This window comes from Rhinolophus hipposideros (genome assembly GCF_964194185.1).
Source record: "Rhinolophus hipposideros genome assembly, chromosome: 11".
NCBI lineage: Eukaryota > Metazoa > Chordata > Mammalia > Chiroptera > Rhinolophidae > Rhinolophus > Rhinolophus hipposideros.
The window spans coordinates 13,879,797-13,904,829 of NC_138057.1; the positions used below are offsets into that span (position 1 = coordinate 13,879,797).

The 25,033-nt window shown below is 38.0% G+C and overlaps 2 protein-coding genes across 3 annotated transcripts in view; one reads left to right on the plus strand and one right to left on the minus strand.

The window, feature by feature from the left end:
- The window catches only part of IFT74 (intraflagellar transport 74), a 71,725-nt gene extending 56,370 nt beyond the window's left edge, over window positions 1–15,355 (minus strand). For both annotated transcript variants that reach the window (XM_081067646.1, XM_081067647.1), the window contains exons 1-6: window positions 14,691–15,355; window positions 10,825–10,954; window positions 7,407–7,542; window positions 5,541–5,589; window positions 973–1,071; window positions 751–811 (exon numbers count right to left, since the gene is read on the minus strand). In XM_081067646.1, coding sequence (XP_080923772.1) covers window positions 751–811; window positions 973–1,071; window positions 5,541–5,589; window positions 7,407–7,542; window positions 10,825–10,944 — 465 coding nt within the window. In that variant the 5' untranslated portion in view covers window positions 10,945–10,954; window positions 14,691–15,355. The remainder of the gene's footprint in view (window positions 1–750; window positions 812–972; window positions 1,072–5,540; window positions 5,590–7,406; window positions 7,543–10,824; window positions 10,955–14,690) is intronic.
- Window positions 15,356–16,836: 1,481 nt separating this feature from the next.
- PLAA (phospholipase A2 activating protein) overlaps window positions 16,837–25,033 on the plus strand; it is a 39,091-nt gene continuing 30,894 nt past the window's right edge. Inside the window, exons 1-2 of the mRNA XM_081065518.1 lie at window positions 16,837–17,393; window positions 23,819–24,012. Coding sequence (XP_080921644.1) covers window positions 17,245–17,393; window positions 23,819–24,012 — 343 coding nt within the window. The 5' untranslated portion in view covers window positions 16,837–17,244. The remainder of the gene's footprint in view (window positions 17,394–23,818; window positions 24,013–25,033) is intronic.

A 25,033-nucleotide genomic window follows, 5' to 3' on the forward strand; every position in this document is an offset into this window, starting at 1 on the left:
AATGTTTCTTATTTTGTATATAACACTATTTTTAATAGTGAAATAAAAGTTTTTCTTTCATTAAGTCCAGACACCAGTGCTGCCTAAATCACCTACGGAGTTGGAAGGAAGAAAATTCTGACACTAGAAATTTTCATGGGGCCAAGATCACCCTAAAGATCGGGGCAGTTCTCAACACTGCTAAGAGGATTATTTCTTTTGAAAGTCCACATTAGGAAGCACCCTTGGTGAAGCTACGTTTATGTTATATACTCTATTTTGACAGAAGGCAAACACTGTATTTTGAATGACTCATATGGATAGAGGTAATCTGCATACTAAATAATTAAACTTTTAAAATTTCATGATGACAGCACTCCATAGAAAGATAAAATGTTTTAAAGAAGTGACATTGTTGGTATCCAATAAATTTTAGCTACTTTTAAAATTATTACTTTAACACTGCTAGGGGGAAAAAGTGTGTTTCCATATTTTTTAAGTAAATGTATTTAAAAAAAAAGACTAGAAGAATATGTATCAATGTGCTAAGCCAAATTATTTCTGGGGAGGGATATGAGGGAAAAAGCAAAGACACTTTAATCTCTACACTTTCTATGGTTTTCTACGGTTTTATGGTTTTTTCTATGGTTTATTACTTGGTATTTACAATAACATATTTTAATATGTATTTTACATTTTATATTTTTAAATATATCAAGCTAAAAAGCAATGAAAATATACAAAGAAAATTCTCTAAGAAAAAGCAAATACCATGTTGTAGTCTGCTAGTTGTCCTTGAAACTCTTTGATTTCCACAGCTAAAGTCTCAGCTCTGCAGGCATAAAATAAATCCATTCATAAACAACAAATAAGCAAATGAACAATATGAACATTACCAATAACTACAAATTTAGTATTAAACTCTTGAAACTCATTACATTAAATGTTACTAATAAAAAAGATCTTGTATATTTTAACTGAAAAATTACTCACCTCTTTTCATATGATAAATATACTGAATTTTCTTGATTGTACATTTCTATTTCTTTCTGAAGTTTATTAATTTCGGATGTAAGTTCACTTATTTTACTTCTAAATTAAAAGAAATGAGAAAATCAGCAATACTTCTAATCCAGAAAAGACTTTCTAGTCAACTGAAATAAACTTTTCATAAATGTGTAACAATAATATATAAATGGTTTTGTGAAATATCACTAAAATAAGAAAAATGATTTAAGTGGCTTATTTCATTAAGAATGAGGCTTATCCCAACTGATAAGAAACTGACATAGATTCTTTAATCATTAAAAAAGATGGCACAGGGCCAGAATGGAAACCTAGTCAAACTGATACAATCTATAGACAGAGTAGATGTCTAAGAGCTCCTGCTACCCTCTCTAGGAATGGGTACCTCAAGAGTGACATTATTGACATTCTAGGTCACTAAATCATACTTTGGTAGGGGGTTGAAGGGCTATCCTGTACACCATAGGGCATTTAATAGCATCCCTGGTCTGGACGCTATTCGCATAGCCTCCCAACCCCAGTTCTGATAAAAGTGGGTCTAAAAATTGCCAAATGTTCCCTGGGGGGCACGATCAGCACCAGTTGAGAACCAATGCTCTAGAGTCAAACAACTACACAAATAGTTAGAACTACTATTTGGTGCAGAATCACAAATCCTGGAGAAGAGAGGCAATGCAATTAAGAGAAATAGCACCGTTCTCTTTGCTTCTTTTGATTAAAAAGTGGCTGAATTTAGAGCTCCACAGAGATATACAACAAAGCTTATAAATTAATTAAAATTAGGCTACATTTGTATCAACTGACCAAATACTTACTTAGGTAAAACTGCACTAACTGTAAAGATGGCAAAGTAGGTAAACTCTGTGCTTGCCTCCTCTCACGACCACATCAAAATGACAACTAAACTACAGAAAAACTATTCAAAGTCCCCTGAAGTCTAGCTGAACATAAGTCCTATAACTAAGGATATACAGAAGAAGCCATGTCGAGCCGGGTAGGAGGGGTGGAGACGCAAAACAGGCTAGTCCCACACCCACATGTAGCAATTAAATATCAGGAGGGATATCTCGGTTGTGGAGGTCACCTCTGAGGAGCAAGGGGTCCCAGCCCCACAATGGACTCCCCAATCCCGAGTTCCAGTGCTGGGAAGAGAAGTCCCTATAATCTCAGGCTCTGGAAACCAGCGGAGACTGTGGCTGAGTGAGATGGAGAGCTGCTGGAATTCTAGGTGTTCCTCTTAAAGGGCCTGTGCATGGACTTACTTGCTGACAGAATCACTTGCTCTGAGCTCCAGGGGGAGGGGAGTGCCAGGAACATACAGGGAGGAACCAAATTGTCTGGCTACAAGGTGAGGGCTGGAGGGGCAGCTTTCTCTCACTGTTTCTTTCTTAAGCCCTACTCCTAAGTATTTGGTCAGTTGATACAAATGTAGCTTTGTTAAGCCCTGCACCAGCATGTAGATGCAGGCAGGCTCCATATCTGAGTCTCCAGCAACCTGGCTAAAACCATTCGCCCCACCCTGGTGATTCCCTGAGACCCCGTCCTACCCAACTTTTGGACCCCTTCAAGCAGCCTCTAGAGGCTTTTCCATATAAATGGCCTGTCTTGACTCATGCTGCAAATGTTCTTAGAATCTCTCAAAGGTTCACAAAACCCAAACAAACAGCTTCTGGCCTCAACATGTCCCATACCTCTTGCTGAGCAGTGCCAAGCCTGGCATTAGTGACAGCCAGTCTTATTTTGTAGCTTAACCTCTCCCAGGCACCTCCAAGGCCAGCACAAGTGGAAATCATCTGCAGATCACTCTGTAGCTCACACCAAGAGGCACTGGTCAGGGCACAGGCAAGCTGACCTTGGCCTGCAATAGATACCCTCCCAAGAAACTCCAGAACAAACACACCAAGGGGCCAGCTTCAGACCACACCAGAGCACCACCCAGCCACATCCATAAACAACACACCCAAAGGGTAGACTGGGAAGGCACTAGATCTCTGCTAAAGCAAATCCTGCTCCATAGAATCAGCCTCTGTACAACAGCTCCTGCATTATAATCACAGCCAGTCCTCACAAACAATCAGCCTGAGGGTCAGTCCCTCCTATTGACATATAAACAGTAACTAAGGCTCAACTACAACAAGAGAGAACACACAACCCACACAAGGGACACACCTGGAGCACGCAGCTCTGGTGACCAGGGAGACTGTGCCACTGGGTCCCATAGGATACGTACTACATAAGAACACTCTACTAACACCGAGAGACACAGCAGCTCTATCTAATACATAGAAACAAACCCAGGAAGGCAGCCAAAATGGGAGACAAAGAAACATGTCCCCAATGAAAGAACAAAGCAAAGTTCCAGCAAAAGAACTAAACAAAATGAAGAAAATCTCTATAGCATGCACAGTTCAAAACAACATTGGTTATATGGCTGCTCAGTGATCTTCAACAAAGAGACAGAAAACATAAAAATAGAGATAAAAAATATTAAACAGGAACAAGTCAGAAATGAAAAGTACAGTGATGAAAATGAAGAATACATTAGAGAGATTCAACAGTAGATCAGATGAAGCAGAGAATCAAATCAGAGATTTGGAAGTAAGGTAGCAGAGAACACCCAATCAGAATGGCAAAAAAAAAAAAAAAAAGAATCCAAAAAATGAGGACAGTTTAAGGGGCCTATGCAACACTGTCTAGCGGACCAACATTTGCATTATAGGGATATCAGAAGGAGAAGGGAGAGACCAAGAAATTGAAAACATATATGAAGAAATAACAATGGAAAACTCTTCTAATCTGGTAAAAACTCTTCTTTCTGGTAAAGGAAATAGACATACAAGCCCAGGAAGCACAGTCTGAAAAAGATGAACCCAAAGAGGCCCCCACCAAGACACATTGCAATTAAAATGCCAACAGTTAAGGAAAAAGAAAGAATCTTAAAAGCAGCAAGAGAAAAGCAGTTATTTACCTATAAGGGGGCTACCAGAAGACTGTCAACTGATTTCTCAAGATAAATTTTGCAAGCCCGTAGGGATTGACACTCACTATTCAAAGTGATGAAAAGCAAGGACCTACAACCAAGATGACTCTACACAGCAAAGCTATTATTTAGAATCAAAGGACAGATAAAGAGCTTCCTAGACAAGAAAAAGCTAAAGGAGTTCATCACCACCAAACCAATATTACAAGGAATGTTAGAGGCACATCTTTAAGATGGGGAAGGGGGAGATAAAAAATATGAATATAATGGCAATAGCTACATACCTATCAACAATTACTTTCAATGTAAATAGATTAAATGCTCCAATCAAAAGACTTAGCATGGCTGATAAGAAAACAAGAACCATACATATGCTGCCTACGAGAGACTCACTTCAGATCGAAAGACACACACAGACTGAAACTAAAGGGATGGAAAAAGATATTTCATGAAAATGCAAACGACAAAAATAAAAGGCTGGGGAAGCAATATTTATAGTAGACAATACAGACTTTAAAACAAAGGCTATAACAAGAGACAAAGAAGGAGCCAGTAATTTCACTTCTGGGTATTTATCTGAAGAAACCCAAAACACTACTTCGAAGGGACATGTGCATCATATGTTCACTGCAGCATTGTTTGCAATAGTTAAGATATGGAGGCACCCTAGGAGTCCATCAATAAATGAATGAATAAAGAAGAGGTAGTACATATATGTTATGGAATATTACTCAGCCATAAAAAAGAATGAAACCTTGCCATCTGTGACAACATGGATGGACCTAGAGGATATTGTGTTCAATGGAGTAAGCCAGACAGAGGAAGACAAATGCCATACGATTTCACTTACATGTGGAATCTAAAGTACAAAACAAACAAACAAACAAAACGGAAACAAACTCATAGACACAGAGAACATTTTGATGATTGCCAGATGGGAGAGGCATTGGGGAGATGGGTGAAAAAGGGGAAGGGATTAAGAAGTATAAATTGGTACTTTCAAAACAATCGTGGGGATGCAAAGTATAGCATAAAAAATACAGTCAATAATATTGTAATAAGTACATATGGTGTCAGATGGGCACTAGATTTATCAGGGTGATCACTTTGTCAGTGTAATGACTATGTTATGCGCCTGAAACATATAATATTGTAAGTCAACTTTAATTAAAAAATTATTTTAAAAAATGTGCACTAATTAATGTTCATAAATAACTACATACATATTCCCTTTTTATTAGATGTATCTGGGGATATTTTAATAGTATGAATAATATGTCTCGGAATAATTAGTGAAAAGAAACATAAAAGGTTATTGTCATTTGATTTTTAAAAAGTGATCTTGAAATATATAGTTCACAAACATGAAAACACATAAAATTTAAAATCTCAGTGTGATTGTATATACATCTATTTTGCAGTACAGCCAAATTATGCAAAAATTACGTTAGAATACAAAATAATTCTCAGAAATCAACAGATACCAAATTACGTTAAGCATCACAGTTAAAACTCAATGATTACGCATAGAAAAATCCATGTTTATTTAACATACCGAAGAAGTCCAAGATAGTAAGATTTGTCTAAAATTTGCCTCTGGGGACCTAAAAACAATTTTAAAAGTATTAGTGTTCAGTTTGGAAATGTCACCAAAAATCCAAATCACAACCAGAATTACACTCCACAATTCTCTGATACTCCTCATGAATGCCCCAATAAATTTGATAATCAAGAAGAATTATTGAAACGAAAAAGAGAACTCCTATCTTAGCATCATCAAATAATGGAAGCTTGAATTAAGACCACAAAGATGGGACTAGAAATGGCGCTTGTTCAGACATAGACTCTACAGGTCAAGTTGCCTGAATGGAACCTGGGTCTACGGGAGTCTAGAACAGTGCTATCCAAGAGACCATTCCGCAACAATGGAAATATTCTACATCAGCACCACCAAATGAGCTACATGGTATTACTAAGCACTTGAAATATGTGCTTAGTAATAGCACAATAGCTGGTGCTATTGAAGAACTGAATTTTTATTTTAATTAATTTAAATTTAAACAGCTACATGTAGCAACTGGCTATCATAATGGACAGTGGAGATTTAGACTGCATTTCTCAATGCAAGCAAGAGATTATGATTTTTCATAATTTATTTCAGAGACGTTTTTAGTAACATGATCCTAGATTTCAGAAGGACTAAGAAAGTACTCCTAGGTTAAATGTCCCAATACTTGAAAGAGATGAAGTGCTCTGCAAGGTGTGAGTGGTAAGGGTAGGGAGTATTGACTGTGAGGTCTATGCTGAGAAGAGGGAGAGAACGTCTTATTCAAATGGGACATGGGGCATTAAAGCAAGAACAAAAGTCACAGCAGACAGTGGTGTACCATGGTAACAGTCAGAATTCTTTCATGTAAGGCTTTGAAGTATATTGGTAAAAACTGACTATCTTAAATGATATTCATTCTGTTTTGAAGGAGAAATTAATACAGTAATAAATATGCAGTGAATCCTTCATAGAATTTCAGTATGTTTCTACCCCTAATGCTTTGTAATAAGTAATATTGAACACACAAGCATTTCCATGAATATATCTTTAGAGACTAAACAACTATATAATTTTGCCTCATTTTTCACAGTATTGACAATTATTAAGCAAGTATTTCTAAATGGTTGATTGATTTTTATTATTTAGTGAGCTAAGTGTGTAACAGTACAATTAAGAAAATTTAAATCTCCTGAAAGGTATGATATACTATATTATAAATGGTAGTATGATATCTTATAATTAACTTTGCACCAGTAGAATATCTTCATCTCCGATAAGTCATTTGCCACAAAGACAGAAGATAAAACACTCATTATAAAACAGTTCACCATGCTTTATGTATATAACAGATCAATTTTTTGAATCATAACATATAGTGTATTGTGATGCCTTTGAAAACACATACTGAGGCATAATGACAGATGTTAGCCTCGTTTCCTTATGTATTATAATGGAGTATTAATTACCAGAAAAAGTAACCCTATTGACTTCTCATAAATACACAAGTATCTCAATAGTGTCATTTTGAAATAGAAACAATCAAACAGTATTTCAGAATATTTCCATGTAGTACTAGATATAGTTTCCATTCCTGAGCTTTTCTTCAAATTATTTCAAATTTCTTCAAGTTGCAGCAAAGCTCCATGTTCAGAAAAACGCAGATCAAAATAGCTCATATATGTATTATATATCTCTCTAGGTCACCATGCATTTTCACATTCATTCTCTTATTTACCTCTCACAACAGTTTTGTGCATCAAGGAGTAAGAACTGAGTAAAATAGCCTCTTTCATCTATAATTCTGTTTAGTATAATAATATGGAATTATAACACTTCTTATACAAAATATACTCGTCTTCTGAAAATAGATACCTTTAATCCCAGTTTTCATTCCACTCAAGCCTTGCTGTGTTACAGGACGATCCGCAACTTTAATTTGAGAAGACAGAACTCCTCCTGTCCCTATGGCACCACCACGGGAGCCTGGTCTTGCTGTTCCAGGTGGCATCTACATAACAAGATTTCAGTTTCCGTAAACTAGAAAAACATTGTACCTCTACTATTGTTAAGATTTCACTAACAAATGTCACCCCGATATTTTTAACAAAGATTTAAAAAGACTGCAAAGAGAGTATTAAATTTTTTTTTAATTCGATATAATTTGGAAAATATTCCTTATATTTTTGAATATTTGAAGTGTCAAATATTATTAAATAAAATTCTTTAAAACTTAAAATTCTATATATAGACAGTATTTATAATACCCCAAAACTGGAAAGGAGCTAAATGTCCACAGTTGTCCTCATTTAACCATAAACCCATTAACTGTAGTATGTAACAAAACAGTTTACAAAACAGTATTTATAATTTTATTTTTGTAAAACAAAAAGTCTGGAGGATTATATAAAAAATAGTAACAATGTCTATCTCTATATAGTGACACAGTTCATTTTTACTTTGCCCTTTTATATAACTTGGTGTTTTCGGCATTATCATAATAAATACATGTTATACCTTTAAAATCAGAAAAAAAATAAAGAAATGTTCATTTTGAAAGAAGACTAGCTATAATTCCATCACAAGACAACCACGTAAGTATTAAAGGGCTTGCATCATCCAGCAAGCATTCATATTATTACTTCACATGATTCTCTTTTTCAGGTCTGCAAAATCCAATATAATATTATACACCTTGAGAAAAGGACAAAAGACTCCATTCTTGTACAGCCATGGGAAGGTATAAAAGACAAACTGAAACTGTTCCAAGATATCCTTCTTTTCTTTATCTTCCTTTCCCTCTTTTCTTCTCCCCGCCCTTCGAAAGAGTGAAGTAGTAGATTAAATATGTAGCAGGAATTTTAGACAGGGGTTGGCTTTAACCATTGTCATTCATTATGTTTGTTTTTAATTCTCGTAGCTGGTAGCCTCTAATCCTATCAGCTAACATAGTCCGTAAGTGATTCTGAGAATTACTTGGTAATTATTTTTGAGTATGGGGACCAGTAACAGTAATACACTCCGGAGAGTATATTGTACACAGAAACCCTGTCAGCTACAAATTCAAATGAAATAAGTTTAGGGTTTTCCTGAGTGAACCTTGTAAAGAATGCTAAATCTCTCCCTTTGTAAACTTTCAGATTAATTTTCTATTTGACTTTATGCAAGAATAATTATGACAGCTACTCAAATATTTATGCTACTTAAAGAAAAAACTATCCAAATGAAATGTAGAAGAAAAGTATGAATTAAAACTGCTCACATTAAAAAGAATAAAGTAGATATATATGCATTCACATGGAAATACATTTACAATATATTACTGAAAGTAAAGGACAAGATAAGTATGAATGCATACAGTATTATCTTCTTTTTGGAAAATGCTAAAACCATACAATTACATGTGCATGTGTTAGTGTTTGTAAATAGACAGAAAAAAGTCTGGAGGGATACATGTTACACTGTTGACAATGGCTATATCCGAATAGAAGGAGAGAACTCTGACATTTCCCCTTTGTTTGTATGTTTTACAATGAGCATTACTATTTTAAAATCACAAATATTAAATAGCTAAAGCACCTGGCAAATAGTAAATGGCCAATAAACACCAGATTCCTTTTATAAATATTTAATTAAGAAGCATAAATACTTTCTAGAATAGTAAAGATACCGTAACTCAGTATCGTATTTTTGAAGACTAGAAAAATCATTTCAGTATAAGTTGGTGATCATGTTGATAATATTACCTCAAACTCTACAAAAATCACAAAAATTTAAGAAAATCATCTTTAATAAAATTATTTTCTCCAAAATTTGCTGCTTTTTTTATGAATTAAACACAGGACCCAACATTATCTCTAGTTTGCAGTTAGCCTATTGTCTTAGATTGAATACTTCATATGCACTTTATGAGGTAGCCAAAACCACCTGTTGTGAGCATCAGAGACATTACTATGACTATTTTGGTGTATTCATTTCTTTCCTTGTACATATAAATGTTCACTTTATGTTCCATTGACACCACACTGTGCTTTCCATTTATTATATAGTAATATAATAAATAAAAGGTATTATAAAATATATTATTTCCTCAAATATTCTTTAAAACTAATTTTTAATGGCTATCTAATAGTCTATTATAGGGATAGACAAATATCATAATTTATTTATGACACACCTGTTGTAAGGTCCTTTAGGTTGTTTTCACATTTCACTATTATAATTATAATGACAATGCAGTAATTATCTTTATAGGATATTATTCTACTTTGAATTATCAGTTTATAAAGTTTATCCATTTTTTCCTAATGTAAGTATTTTTCTTTTACTGATTCACTGATTTATGATACTATCTTACATTAAACTCCTAACATTTACTAGAGTTTGTTTGTAGGCTGCTGTGGCAACAACATTGTTTTACTTAGTATTTATAATATATTTTTATATTAGAGTATTGTACTTCTTATTTTTGCTATGTGATAGTTTTGGGTAAATTTTAGAATGGTTTTATAATGATATTCACCCCACTGTCCCCAGAAGAAATCTCATGGAATTTAGTTGGACATAGGATTTATACCATTAACATAGAAAGAGCTCTTAAAAATTAGTAAAGTTTGCTTTCTCATTTTAAGATTCTGACATATGTATTGCAAATATTTTTTACCAGTTTGTCATTTTTCTTTTAAATTTTTTATGATGTTTTCAAGTTCTGTAAATTAAAATATAAAAATACTTTTCTGTATTTGGTGTTTGTGTAATTTTACAAAAGCCTAGCCCACCCAAGTATATATGAAATACTTGTTTATATTTTCTTTTACTATATTTATGTTTTTTTAAAAAATAAGAAGTTTTTAAAATATCTAGAATTCTGTGTGAGGGAGGGATTACTTTCTTAAAACAATGGTTTACTTGAATGCACTACTGAATACTCCATGCTTTTCCAACTAATTTGAAATGCCACCTTAATCATTAATTAAACTCTTACGTATTCATATATCTGATTCTGTTTCTGGTCTACTTCATTTCATTTGATTTTGGTACCAATACACTGTACCACTTAAATAACTGTAGCCTTAAAATACATTTGAATATCAGCATAAGCAGGCGTCTTCTCTCTATAGTGTCTTTCAGATATTCTCCCGTATCTACACTTCTCAATGGTTTCCAAGAAACAAACACAGATGACAGAACACTTACGGAAGAAAGAAAGAACAAAAAATAATCTCTTATTATAGACAGGATTTCCAACTTCTACGAAGATAGATGCCCAAGAATTCATTTGTTTTAAACTTACTCCAGTTGCCACTCGAATATTTCCTGATGGGGGTCGTATTCCAGAAAGAGGCCTTCCTGACAACCCAATTCCACCTCTTGAAACAGGACGAGCTGCTGAAGGTTTGTGATTACTGGCCATTGTCTGTTCACTGTTTGGAAACAAAGAATAGTTTAATTCTCCTTTGATATATTGTATAGTAAGACACTAGTGACCCACATACCCTTGCTTCAAACATTTAATCCATGATGACTTTCCCTGTAAATTACTAGGTACCAATGCTTTAATTTTGTTCAAACTTGACAGTAATATTCCATTTAGAACCACAAAATCATTTACTATAACATGCTTTCCTCAATTCCCTAGTATCAAAATGCAAGCCCCTCTAGTTATCTATCTCTCCTGTGTTCATTCCATATTCTAGTAGGTTTTCTCTCTCCTGACATGTTGGGCATCTTTCTTCTCTCCCAATCTTTGCTCTATGTTTTCTGGCCCATGGTTAACTCCCTAATATTCCAAATTCTGATATCAAATACTTCCTATTACTCTTTGCTTTAAGAGAACGCTGGCTTTCTCCCAAAACACTTTTGGGAGCGAAGGCTGTTTCAGCTTCCTCTCCCACAATTCCAAAGCAAAGAAGAGTGTATGGCACTCTCCTTGCTCCCCACTGTCACTTTAAAAACATTATTCTTCTGAGTCTTTAAAAGAAATAAACAGGATTCTCTTCCTTTGGAGATCAGGGAACGCAACCATATCACCTTGGATCTTTACTGCTTGCTTCTATCCAGGGACCTCTTTTATACCTAGTTCAGTATCTATTCCAGTCCCACTGACATTCTAATGACTTCTATATGGATACTGGACTCAACATCTAAATTCTAGCTTCACCATTTCCTGACCTAAATTTCAGTATCCATCTCAACTCTATTTCAGTCATTAATAGCCATGGCTAGACCTAGGGCTCGTCATCATCTAGAATTACTTCATCTCAAATATCTTAAATGAAATATTTTATTCTCTGATCTTAAGCTCCCTCTACCCTTTTCTCATCTTTAGTCTCACTACACCTTCCTTTAAACCCCTTCAATGTGTTACCATGTTCAGTTCTTTCCTATCCTTAAAAATTAATTTCTTATGCAAATAAAAATTACAATGAGACATCACTTCACCCCAGTCAGAATGGCTATCATCAACAAGACAAATAGTAACAAGTGTTGCAGAGGCTGTGGAGAAAAAGGAACCCTCATACACTGTTGGTGGGAATGCAGACTGGTGCAGCCGCTATGGAAGGCAGTGTGGAGGTTCCTCAAAAAATTACAAATAGAATTACCATATGACCCAGCAATCCTTCTCCTGGGTATCTACCCAAAGAATTTGAAATCATTTATACATAAAGACACGTGTGCTCCAATGTTCATTGCAGCTTTGTTTACGGTGGCCAAGACATGGAAACAAGCAAAATGTCCTTCGATAGATGAATGGATGAAGAAGTTGTGGTATATATACACAATGGAATACTATTCGGCGTTAAGGAAAGATGATATAGGAACATTTGTGACAACATGGATGGATCTTGAGAGTACAATGCTAAGCGAAATAAGTCAGACAGAAAAAGCAGAGAACCCTATGATTTCACTGATATGTGGTATATAAACCAAAAACAACAAAAGAACAAGACAAACAAATGAGAAACAAAAACTCATAGACACAGACAATAGTTTAGTGGTTACCAGAGGGTAAAAGGGGTGGGGGGGGGAGATGAGGGTAAGGGAGATCAAATATATGGTGATGGAAGGAGAACTGACTCTGGGTGGTGAACACACAATGGGATTTACAGATGATGTAATACAGAATTGTACACCTGAAATTATGTAATTTTATTAACAATTGTCACCCCAATAACTAAATTTAAAAAAAATTAATTTCTTGATCATGAAACCACTTTTAACTCTGTCCCATGTATCTTTTTCCTATGCAGCCAAACTCGGAAGAATAGCTTACATCCACCATCCTCCACTTTTTCAATTTCCACTATCTCCTTGATTCCTACTATTCCATTCAAATGGACCCTGCCAATGCAACTAGGGATATAAATGTCATCTGTTACTGGTATCCACTCCCACATGAAATCATTTCCATGACACTCCCCTCTTCTGGTTCTCCTTTTTCAGTCCTTTCCTTTTTCAGCTCTTGCTCTTGGAAGCAACTCCCAGTCACACAAGTCAGAAATTTAGTCCTTGATTTCTCCCTCTACTTCATTTCCTGTAGTTAATCACATAGTCCTACTGATTTTATTCCTAAATGTTTAACATGTACCTTCCTCTCTATTACAACAGTATTATTCAGGGCCTCATGGACTCAAGCGGATTATTATACTGGCCTCCCTAACTGGTCCCCTTGCTAACACACATCTTGTCAGTTCTCTTTCCCAGGAATTCTTCCATAAGCGGTTCATAACCACTCCTTCTTCAATTTGAGGAGACAGGCATGTCCTGTATACTACCATGCATCCTGGGCACATCTCTATTCCAGTAACTGTCACACCAACTGAAATGATTTGTTCAATTATTTCTTTCCTTTGAGGGCAAGTACTGGATCTTACTCAGTTTTATGTCCCCAGCACCTATCTTAGTGCCAGGCAAAAACTTTGTTCTTTTTTGTACCTTCTGAATTTCCTCCCACATGAAAGCATTACCAATTACACAAATTTACTAAATTATTAAAAGTGAAAAAAAAATTCTTGAACTAAAATGGTTTCTCAGTTTCTATATTCCACACCCACTCCTTGCATTGCTTTTCTTCTATCTTTCATTCTTTTCTTATAACTCCAACTTTGTTAATGATGCATTAGTCAATGTCTCCAGGTCTGTCCTTTAAACGGCATGAATTTTAAGTTTTCAAGTGTTATTGGAAATTTCTATTTAGATTTCCCATTATCACTTTATACTGAATATGCTCACATTAAACTTAAAATCTTTCCATCCCAACTAGCTCTGTGATTCTATGTACTTGCCATGTTGAACTCAGTGGGCAAAGCAATGGATTACTATTATTATCACTTCAAATGGAAGAGTTTCATGAAATGACTTTTTGAGGGCAGATAAGGTCTGTGATCTAAACAGTTTCTCCCAAAGAAAGCTAATACAATAAACCTTTGTTTCCAGAATTAGTGAACATTATTCTAGCTTTCCTGATAACTTGAAAATGTACAATATATCAAATTTACACCTGCTTTTCTTTGCCAGTTTTTTTATAGTGAAAAAAGCTTAGCATTACAGTAGTCCTACGGGGTAAAATAAAAGAGTGGGGAAGTAACAAATATACCACTAACTCAGGGGTCATTCACTAAATATTCACACAATCCCTGGGGATTATTCACACATACTCAGAGAGGCAGCCTGGCCTTTGGTTCGGGGAAGATGCGGGGTACAAACTAGTTCTGACAGTTTACCAGCTACATAATCCCTCCTGGGTGTGTTTTCTCATCTGTAAAACAGAAGTGTGCCAATGACCTTTTCCTCGCAGACCTGTTGTGAAGATTACAGAAGAGTACATATATAACATCTGGCTCCTAATTATTATTACTATCATTATCCACCCCAAACCAATGACTTTTAACACACATAAAATAGTGGAAAGTTAAGTCCCTCCTGCTTTGACCAACAGACAGAAATCTATCATTACTTTGAGTAAACTCCCTCAGCCAACAGTGAATTGTGAGGCTCTTGGGTTCCTCGCCTTTCGTCTCGCCCTGGCGCTGGGCCGGAGGAGACCAGCTAAGCGCCGAAGAATTCGAATTTGTTTTGTTTGGAGCGCATCAGCATCTCCAAGGTAAGATGAGAGGCTCCGGAGGGAGGGAGGAAAGGATGGGGCCTGGGCTTTCTCACCTCCGCCGGCGCGGAAGAAGTGAGGCAGGTCGCAGCGCTCAGGTTCTCCACCACCGCTGAGCTCCCGTCGGCCCGGCTCTCGGGTTCGCTCCCTCTCGACTCCAAGCTCCCTCGCCCGCAGCTTCCCTGGGTCCTCAGGCCTAAGCACTAGAGGCTGCGCGCCGCCCTGTATCCTGGCAACGGCGGCGTGGCAGGAGAGGCCCCGCCTCTTCATCGGCCAATCCTCGGCTTCAACGCCTCCCGACCACCAGCGAAGCGAGAGTAAAATGCTCTCGCGAGATCTGAGGACGTGTGTTCTCAGTATCTCCGGGCTTTGCTGGAAGGGGTGGGGAAGCGGCGAGTTCGTTCGAAAAGAACGTTTTATGTGAAAACTTTGGTTTTCTCTATAATCGGAGCAAACTCTGATTGTGTGCCTGACCTGAACTCACTTCTACCGAGTTTTATTACGTCGCTATGCAATCTCACTTCTGCTACCGTGTAACACGTTGTTTTTAGGAAGAACCGTGGGAAGTTATTCCGTGGTGCCAGGGAGCGTGGTACATACAATACAGCCTTTTTACTTGTAATCAGTGGTAGTTCTCCTTCCGGTTAAGACCGCATCAGCGTACACAGTGCGACATTAAGTATGACTGCGATTCTGGTGACATCTGTTCCTCCTCTCGTGGAAATCTTCGTATCTTTACGCTTCCTTTCAGAGTTCTTCCGATTCAAATTTGTGAGAAAAGCTGAATTAAATGGAAAGTGGTCTTAAAAAGATTTTTAAATCAGTGTTTAAAAAAAACAACATAGGAACTACTTCGTCTCAAATTCCACCTCTCTAATAAAATAACTTGCAGTTTGTTTTCTTCCTGTCTTCCTATAGACAGAACTTAAATGTCACTGCAGCTATGATCATTATACACATATTGAACTCTTAACATTTTTCACATTATTTCCGACTTTCATATATTATTAATAACCAGACTTATTCTCCTATTTGCTTTCAAGTAACTTAAAATCAATACAATACAGAAGGGAATAATGTTACGTGGCTGATTTCTCAAAGTTTGTAAAACTTTTTCATATAATTGTTCCATTTGAACCCAACCTATTTGTGAAGGGTATTGTTATCCTTTCGTCACTATAGTGAAAGGTAGAATTTGCCACCCCAAAATATGACACTTTGGTCTAATGATTATTTTGAGCTGAAGGAAACTGACCACCTTCCCCCACCAAAAAATAAAAACACACACACACACACAAAAACATAAGAAAAGCTCTTTACCACTCGTCTATTTTAGAAGAGGACATCGTTTTCAAAGGTTTCCTTCTTGCCTCTCTACCAGTAAGGACAAAAGTTAATCACAGGAGACAACTTTAGACTTAGCCTGGAGACTTCACTGGAGGAACCTGCATAACAAACTTGACTGTCTTTTCTCTACCATTAGTTCCCATATATTTGCCTTACCATAATTTGCTACCTCTAAAGACCTAAGGTCTTTTTCTTTTTCTTCTGTAAACATTTATTTTTCTTCTTTAATATCCTATATAAGCCCAAGCTCTAGCTACCTCTGTGATACCCATCCTTGAGTTTTTCCCTTGTACATATGATATACTTGTTTTTCTCTTGTTAATCTTTTCTTGTAGAGCTCTAGCAGAAAACCTAGAAGGGTAGAAAGAAAAAAGATAGCTCTTCCCTACAACCTTTAATGATTCACCTATTCTATATTGTCTCCAGGAGAAGTTACTGACATCACGCAGATTTCCCTCAGTGCTTTTAGGAGAGGGAGTCAGCATTTGTCATTTGTATACAGATGTGACAGTTGAAGTATTTATTTTAAATCTTTGAAACGAACACACAAAACATGCTTTTATATAACTACCAAGAATCCAGTTTAGTGTTCAGAGAATTTAAGGAAAGCGATTATTTCCAATTTGGCCCTAAGCTTTCTTGTTTTAACTAAAACGTTTGACTTGAGACTGCAGAGAAGGACTGGCAAAACCGGAGTAAAGCTGCCCCAACAGAACCCGAAGCAGTCTTACCAGCCACAAGGCAGCTCGCAGCACGGCAGAACCAGATTTAAAATAGCCGGATTCCGCGCGCCAGCGGTCACGCCCCACTGCGCGCGGCATTGTGGGATTTGTAGTCTCGCACCTCATCTCCTATGACAATGAACAGTTCAGCCAGGGCTTGTTAAGGACTCGGGCTGGGAAAGGAGCCGAATTCGGGCGCTTGGGCAGAAGGGCCGGGCCTCACTCTCTTTTCCTCGACCGCTGGTCCAGAGAGCAGGAGGGAAGAGAGCCTCGGTTCCACGTTGGCCTCGGCAGTGCGGACGCACACGCTCTGCGTCATGGCGGGCCGAGGCCGATGATGAATTCCGGTGTGCATGTCAGGGTTGCTGTGTCACTCGGCCCACTCGACGCGCCCCCTCCCTGCCGCCCTTCCGCACCGGCTCTCGGCTCTTCCGGTCTCCAGCCGCCCCTCCTGCAGGCCCCTCTCGCACCGTGATCCGACCTCCCCCGCGGAGTGATCGCGCGCGGTGCCCGGGCACCGGGCGCCGGGCGAACAAGAGCCATGGCGAGCGGCGCCGCCAGGTATCGGCTGAGCTGCTCGCTCTCAGGCCACGAGCTGGACGTGCGGGGCCTGGTGTGCTGCCTCTATCCGCCGGGGGCCTTTGTGTCCGTGTCCCGAGACCGCACCACCCGCCTCTGGGTCCCGGATAGGTGAGCGCTGAGAGCCCGCAGCCCCCGGCCGCGTCGCCAGCTTCCTCCCGCGTGCGGGAGCGAGTGCCCCTTCCCTGCGCGCCCCTGCCCTCTCCCCGCCTTCCCGGCCTCGCCTCCGCTCTGCGCTCGCGCCCGGTCCTGAGAGCGCTGGCCCTGGGCGCGCCGAGTACCACACCGACGCGATTTGGTGGAAAGGCACCGGATTGGGGGAGGAGAGACCGACTTCCATGTGCTCGCTTGACCACTAAGCGAGGGTGACCTTGGACGAACTCGTAGCTTTCGGGGCGTCAGTTTGTGGACGATGGTTTCCCGTGTTAGATTTGAAAATTGATTGGTGCCAGGTGCACCCTCCTCCCGGAGGCAGTGCGGAAGCACTTGCCATGTAATTGAACTAGTGCAGCCCCCCTCCCGCCCGCTAGAATTGGCTCTCTAGTCTTTCCTTCAAATTGGAGGAGAACCTTGGTTCTCAAAACTTAGATTGCAGAAAGTCGCTTTGCCTCCTCTCGTTGTCCAAGTCAGAGTTTCTGTGATGGGCTGGGGTGGAGGGGATGAAACCCCTCGAATGTTTCCGGAGGTGTGGGCAGGGGCTGTTTCTTGATCAGAGTTAAGTCCATTGCTTTCTAAAGATTGTCTTGTCAGAGCGCAACAACAACAAAAAGATTAAGGAACAGAAAGTTAAGCTCCAGTCCCAGTCAAGTTCAAGGGTTCATTTCTGACTTGTAACAAGAAATTAATGACCTTGGAAGATATTTCAGTTTAGAAAGAGAAGTGAGGTAAGTTCCTTTGTTAGCCTCCCATCCATCAGTAGAGGTTGCACTCAGTTTGAGACACCATCCATAAATTCAGAGGATAATTACTGGTTGAAGTTCTCCTATTTGGGATCCTGAAGAAGAATAGGAGGACAGGCAAGTCCTCTGTTTATAGAGCTTTCTTACAGCGTGGGAGGCATGATGGATCAAAAACCAAGCAAGTAAATAATTACATATTGGCACATGTACCATGAAGAAAACAAATATTGATACAGAATCCAGTGGAGAGATGTTAAAGAAGGAAGCCTCTTTGAGGAAGTGGGTTTCTTTTTTTTTGTTTTGTTTTTTGTTCGTTTGAATGATTTTTAAGTCAGACCCTGAGATGGAGCTGGTCATGGGAGCAAGGAATGAGAAAGGTTGAGTGGAAGAGTACCGTAGGCAGTAGGAGGAGCAAACAGAAGACCTGGATTAAGAAAGAGGAAATGTGCTGTGTGGTGAGGAAACAATGAGCTGTGAGGTGAGGGCAAGTTTCAGAGGCTAGCAGGAGCCAGGTCATGCCTTGGTAAGAGGGCTAAGGAAGGTAGGTGGAAGCCTAAGACTTTCAAGCAGGGAGCAGCATCATTTCATTTACCTGTTCAGAAATTTCTGTGAGACGCTGATGGAGACTGGATTGCAAAGTGGTAAATATGGAAGTAGATCTGTTTGGAGGCTTTTGCAGTAGGCAGCCAAGACATGATGGTTGACTAGGCATATTTATTGTAAAGCAAACTCCTGTATTGACTTGGATGAGATGACCTCTAAAGGTCTCTTTTAACTCTAAGATTTTGTAATATTCCAAATCACTTAGTGACAGTAATACATAACTTTTTATATTTGCATGCAATTATGGATTAAGCGTGTACATTTACAATTGAGTTCAGTAGAAGCATGTGTCCAGTAGGATATGAACATTGCAGTAAGGAGTATGTAAAGGGAATGCTTGTTGTCATAATTGAATCCTGTCATTGAACTTTGTGAATGAGTGTGCTAGGTCAACAAGAACTGAAATTACTGGAGTGGTTGCATTTACCAGGAATTTGAGGAACTTTGGGCTGAAATGATCCTCTACTGGTTCTTTTCATTTAACTCACGTTGTTGTTTTTTGGTGTTTTTCAAAATTCATTCGTGTATTTATTCCCCTAACACCGATTGAAACCCTGCATTGTGCCAGTCACAGGGCTAGATGGTAGGTGATTAGTGAGATAAGATAGTTTTACCTCATTTCCAATTGCTCAGGGTAGAGTCTCTCATAGTCACTGGGTGACGAACCTCTCTTGTACATAGAGTAGCTCAACTATAAAAGTGTCCTCAAGGTTGACATCCTGACAGTTTCTATTTCATGGTATATTTAATGAAGTTAAAGAAATGCTGTAAAATGTTTGGAGCCAAGTCGTAAATGAGAATTGTTTTCCATAGGGTTCTGGATCAGGGTAGTTAGTATGGGGTTGGACTTGGAATAATGGGGAAATTTTGTTTCAGGGAGGCAAAACAGTTCTATCCTGGGGTGGACTAAACCAGATACCTCGTCTTTCGCAAAAGCCCATTGAAAACCCAGAAAGTCTCTGGGCCTTTTCTAGACCTTTCAGAAAGGAGACATTTTGGGGGTGGGGCAGGAGAGTTGTACAGGAAGCTTAACCAGTCAGCGTGCCATTGTTTGAGACTGCTTCAGGCCTCTACAAGCCCACTTCAAATTAAACTGGATTTCCCAAGTCTGTCACTACATACTGCTTTGCTTTTTAAAAACTACCCATATTTGAAAGGTGCAACTTCAGATTTAACATGCGTTAAATCTTCCTTGAGCATGCCAACGCTGAAGTGACTTCTCCCTTATGTAAATACTCAGCACTTTGGGTCCTTAGTCACACAGTTCTGTTGGGTTTGTTAAGAGACCAAAGCCATTCCGTTCCACCTCCTATTCCCCTTCCTTGGAGGCAAAATTTTCATTTCTTTTAACTGATAATTTTTGTATTTTACTTCCATGTCTATATATAAAGTACTGTACAGTCACGTGCTGCTTAACGAGAGGGATATGTTCTGAGAAATACGTCATTAGGTGATTTCTTCGTCATGGGAACATCATAGAGTACACTTAAACAAACCTAGGTGGTGTATCCGACTACACACCTAAGCTCTGTGGTGTAGCCTGTTGCTCCTCGGCTACAAGCCTGTACTGCATGTTACTGTACAAAAACCATGAGATTAAATCAAGTGTGAAAGAAAATATGTAATCAGGAGACACAGTAAACGAGATGTATGAGACTGCGGCCAAAGTAACCTGGCGTTCTGTTTTACAGCAATTTTTTTTATAAGTAGAAAGTACACATTTAAATAACGATGAAAAGTATAGTATAGTAAATACGTAAACCAGTAATGTCATTTCTTATCATTAGCGAGTAGTAGGTACTGTACATAATTGTATGTGCTGTACTCGTATACGATGGGCAGCGCAGTGGGTCCGTTTACTCCAGCATCACCACAAACACGTAATGCATTGTGCTAAGACCTTAACCATGGCTGTAGGAATATTTCAGATCCTCTGTAATCTTATGGACCTTATATGCAGTCTGTCCTTGACTGGAATGTTATGTGGCACATGACTTGTTTTGCTATTTTTTAAAAAGTATTTTACTTTAGGTTATTTTCCATGTGTTAGTATGGAATATGAGATTTTGCTTTCTTTCTGCCCTTTACCAACCCCCATCTCATATGCATTCTTTGTATACCGTGATCCTTATAATACAGATTAACTTAATTTACACTGAGTCAGGAGTCTGTCTACACCTGAGCTGTGGAATAAGCTATGGTAACTTTTCCTCAACAATTTTGTGATCACCTTATAGCTACTAATTGCTTTGTTTTTAGTTTTTATTTGCCTGATTTTTTATATATTTATCACTAATTCAACTTCAGATTATTTGCTAGTTGTCTAACTCCTCTCAAGACCTTTAGACACATTGGATATTTTATAGTTTCATCTTTCTGACAATGAAAACTTTCTGACCTGGTATTTCTTGCCTGGTACACAACTAATCCTGGGATCTCGCTTTCCTGCCATCTCTGCATTCCCTTTTGGACCTCTTGTGCTGATTTTCTGTTATCAATATCCTTTCACTTTCTGTTTCTTGGATTCTTTGATGCCTTATTGGAGTACATCCTCCAGAATCTTCCAGAAATACAGTGCATGGATAATATATTAAGACCTTGCAAGTCTGAAAATTATTTTATTCTGTCTTGTTACTCGAATGATAATTTAAATGTTTGTGGCATTCTAATTTCCAAACAATTTTCCTCAAGGATTTCGAAGCCATTGCCCCATTGTGCTTCTAGTGTTATGGTTGAGAAGTCCGAAGCCATTCTGATTCTTGCCCAATTATTTTTGTCTCTCTGGAAGGCAGCCAGTATTCATGTATTGTTCAGGGCTGTTAGTGGACTCTTTTAATATGAAAATTCACATTCATAAGTTCTGGGACGTTTTCTTAAATTAATTCTTTGGTTTCGTCCTCTCCATTTTCTCTGTCTTCTTTTCTGGAACTTTTCATTCCGATACTGGTCTTGTTTCTAAAATTTCTTCTCTCCACCCCCTCTCTATACTTTCTCAGCAATTGCCTTGACCTTTTGTGAAATTATGTCCTTGTTTCATGGTTACAATATCTTCTCTAGTATCTCTAAGGATAGTCATGGTGATTTTAAAAGATGTTTATTTTCTCCTTGGTGGTCTGTTTCCTTCAAATTGGTCTTTTCCCCTCCCTATTTGATTTGAAGACTATATTTTCCTGCTTCGGAAGCAGCTTTCCCCAGGTGTCTGGTAATCCTTATTCTGTGCTCAGTGTTGCGCTTGGAGGACCAGAAGGCTGCTGGGAAGCTCTGCTCCTGTGTGGGGCTTGCTGGCTGTGAGATCACTGTAGGGTTGTCTGGCTGGACCATTTCACTGGGCTGATCTTCGGCCTGGAAGATGACTGCCTGGGCCCCTGGGTTTTGCCTTGGACTCCGTTAGGAATGTACATGTTCTTTATAACCCAGTGCTCCACTGTGCTTTGTGTCCCCCAAGTAAAGGCTTTCATCTTTCTAAAGAAACTCCAGACTCTTGCTGGGTTCAAGAGAGGCAGTTGTCTGGCTGGGGTATCTAGCTGCCTTTTTTTTTTTTTCCGTAATAACTTCAAGTATTTTTTATTGATTCAAGAAATACTTAATCCTTCCCATGTAGAATATTGTGCTAGGAATTTGGGGAGATAAAAAGAAGGACAAGGTCTGGTCTGGACTCCACCATAACAACTTGACAAACCAAACCATGCACGCAAACATTCATACTGGGAAGTGCTGAGGGACACACTCAGGTAGATTTAGCGATTTGCATAATACACGTTTTAAAACACGTCCTAGCTTCTACATTTGTTTGGGCTTATTGTGGTTTCCATAAACACTTTTTGATAAAGTGGTTTTTATAAGCACTTAAAAAAATCCCACCAAAATAAAGCAGACAAGTTAAAAATAGCTACTACCAAAATCTTCCTTTGAAGATTTTTTCATATGATTCAGCTTCTGACTGATTCTGATGACTTTCAACTACTCTTCCTTATTTTAGTTCTTACCCCTTTTTGGCCCATTTCTAGAGATACATGTTACCATGTATCTCAATTCTTGAGCCTTTTGGGGATTCACTGATAAGTTGGTTCTCTACTTTTTCTGCTATCTATATAAGTAGGTAGATATAGGTAGGTAAGTAGATAGATAGATGTGGGTATATATTAATATATAGGGGTGTGTGTGTGTGTGTGTGTGTGTGTGTGTGTGTAAAAGCATAAACCCACAAGTCAAGGAAGACAGGAAAAGAACAAGGTTATAACTTTGAATACTGAAACTGACAGAAAGCAGTCAAGGTCTTAAGAGACATGAGAAAAATGAGTTCTAAGCCAGTGGCAGGGATTTGGTTTCTTTGTATCTCTCTCAGCAGCTAACTTACTGCCTTCCACATACTATATCATAATCTGTTATGATATGACTTGTTATGTAAGACAGTGTAAGGCTAAGTGACTGACGTGTACAACAAATTGGTAATCATTCAAATCCAAGGCAGTTAATGTGCTGTGTCCCAAGAGCAATCATTTATCTATCGCTATGTTAGTTCCTTTAGTTTCCATATTGAGAGTGATTGATATTCTATTTAGATATATATAGTACACTAATAGGTACTAAGTTGATGCTTCACAGTATGAAAATGTACCCCCTGTGGTTAAGGCTTATTGATAGTGGGTCTCATTATCCTAATTGCGTGAATGTTTCACTACACCAGGGATTTCTTAGGGTAACAATTACTGATGAGTAGAAATGAAGATAGAGATGAGGAAAAGCCACTTAAGATATTGGTTTCCCTCTCTTTCTTTCCTTGTTCTTCCTGTAATTAACATACTATTATCAATTAAAACCCAATTAAACTTCTCCTAATCTGATGTAAACCTTTGTAGTAGTTGTTGTAAATTATCTATTTAACATTTAATTTAAAATAATAGATACTTAAAATAGTATGTACTCTATAAAATTCAACCTAGATACTAAATGAAAATGAGTACTTTGACAACTGATGTCCTAGGCTAAGTCAGGGGACCAATATATGTCTTATTAATCATCATGTCCTTTCAGTCCTAACAGGGGTTTTACAGAAATGCATTGTATGAGTGGCCACTCCAATTTCGTATCTTGCGTGTGCATCATACCTTCAAGTGATGTATACCCTCATGGACTAATTGCCACTGGAGGAAATGACCACAATATTTGCATTTTCTCCCTGGAGAGTCCCGCACCACTTTATATACTAAAAGGTCACAAAAATACTGGTGAGTATAATGTTTTGGTAGTTTTCAATTTGAAAAAGTTTCATCCTTCTGAAAATGAAGTTCACATATCCATTTTCTCTCGTTTTTATTGTGTTATTTTACCTATAGCTAAAAAGCCTGATAGTAAAAACCTTTTTGGATCATCATTGTTCTCTAAATTCTGTTGTTACAGATTTACCGTTGTCAACAGTAAAGGCTGACGTGCTTATATATTTAAAAAGTAAAGTGTTCAGTTATAAAAGGCAGAGGCTGTATAATTTTAATACACTGAGTGATATCGTTTTTCAACTATTTTGGCAAGGAAATCATTTACTCAGGAAAACTAAGAATATTTCTTTATCTTTTGACTGTTATGTCTCTGTGCAGCAAATTGAATGTGTTTAGAGTGCTGGTATCATTAAAAAGTATTTAATACTTTAGAGTATCGTTTCCTGTGATTTGTGTATATTTCGAATTCTCTTATAATCCTGGATTTGTGTATGGCTTCACAGCTTTTATAAAATGATACGCTTAATCAGTGCAGTACGTATACTTATTTTTTATGTATCTGGAATAGTTGGCACATTTTAAAGAAAATAGTATGTCCCATAAACACTTAAAACTTAATTCCTTCAAAGAGTTTGTAAAATGTTTGTGTGTCAAAATAGAGTGATGCAGATTTATTAACTCAATTATAAGAAATCTTCAAATGTATACAAAAGTAGAGATAGTGACTTACATTGTGTTGTACACAAACATATATAAACGGGAGTAATGATCTCTTCTACCCATGTATTTTACGTAATTTCCAGGATTATCAACACATGGCCTATCTTGTTTCATCTTCCGCCTCTTCCATAACGTTATTTAAAAGGAAATATCCAATATACTATTTCATTTGTAAATGCTTCAACAATATGTAGCTCTAAAGTAGGGTTTGGCAAACTTTTTCTGTAAAGGGCCTGATAGTAAATATTTTAGGCTTTGTAGGCCATATGGTCGCTTTCATAGCTACTCAACTCTGGTGTTGTATACAAAAGTA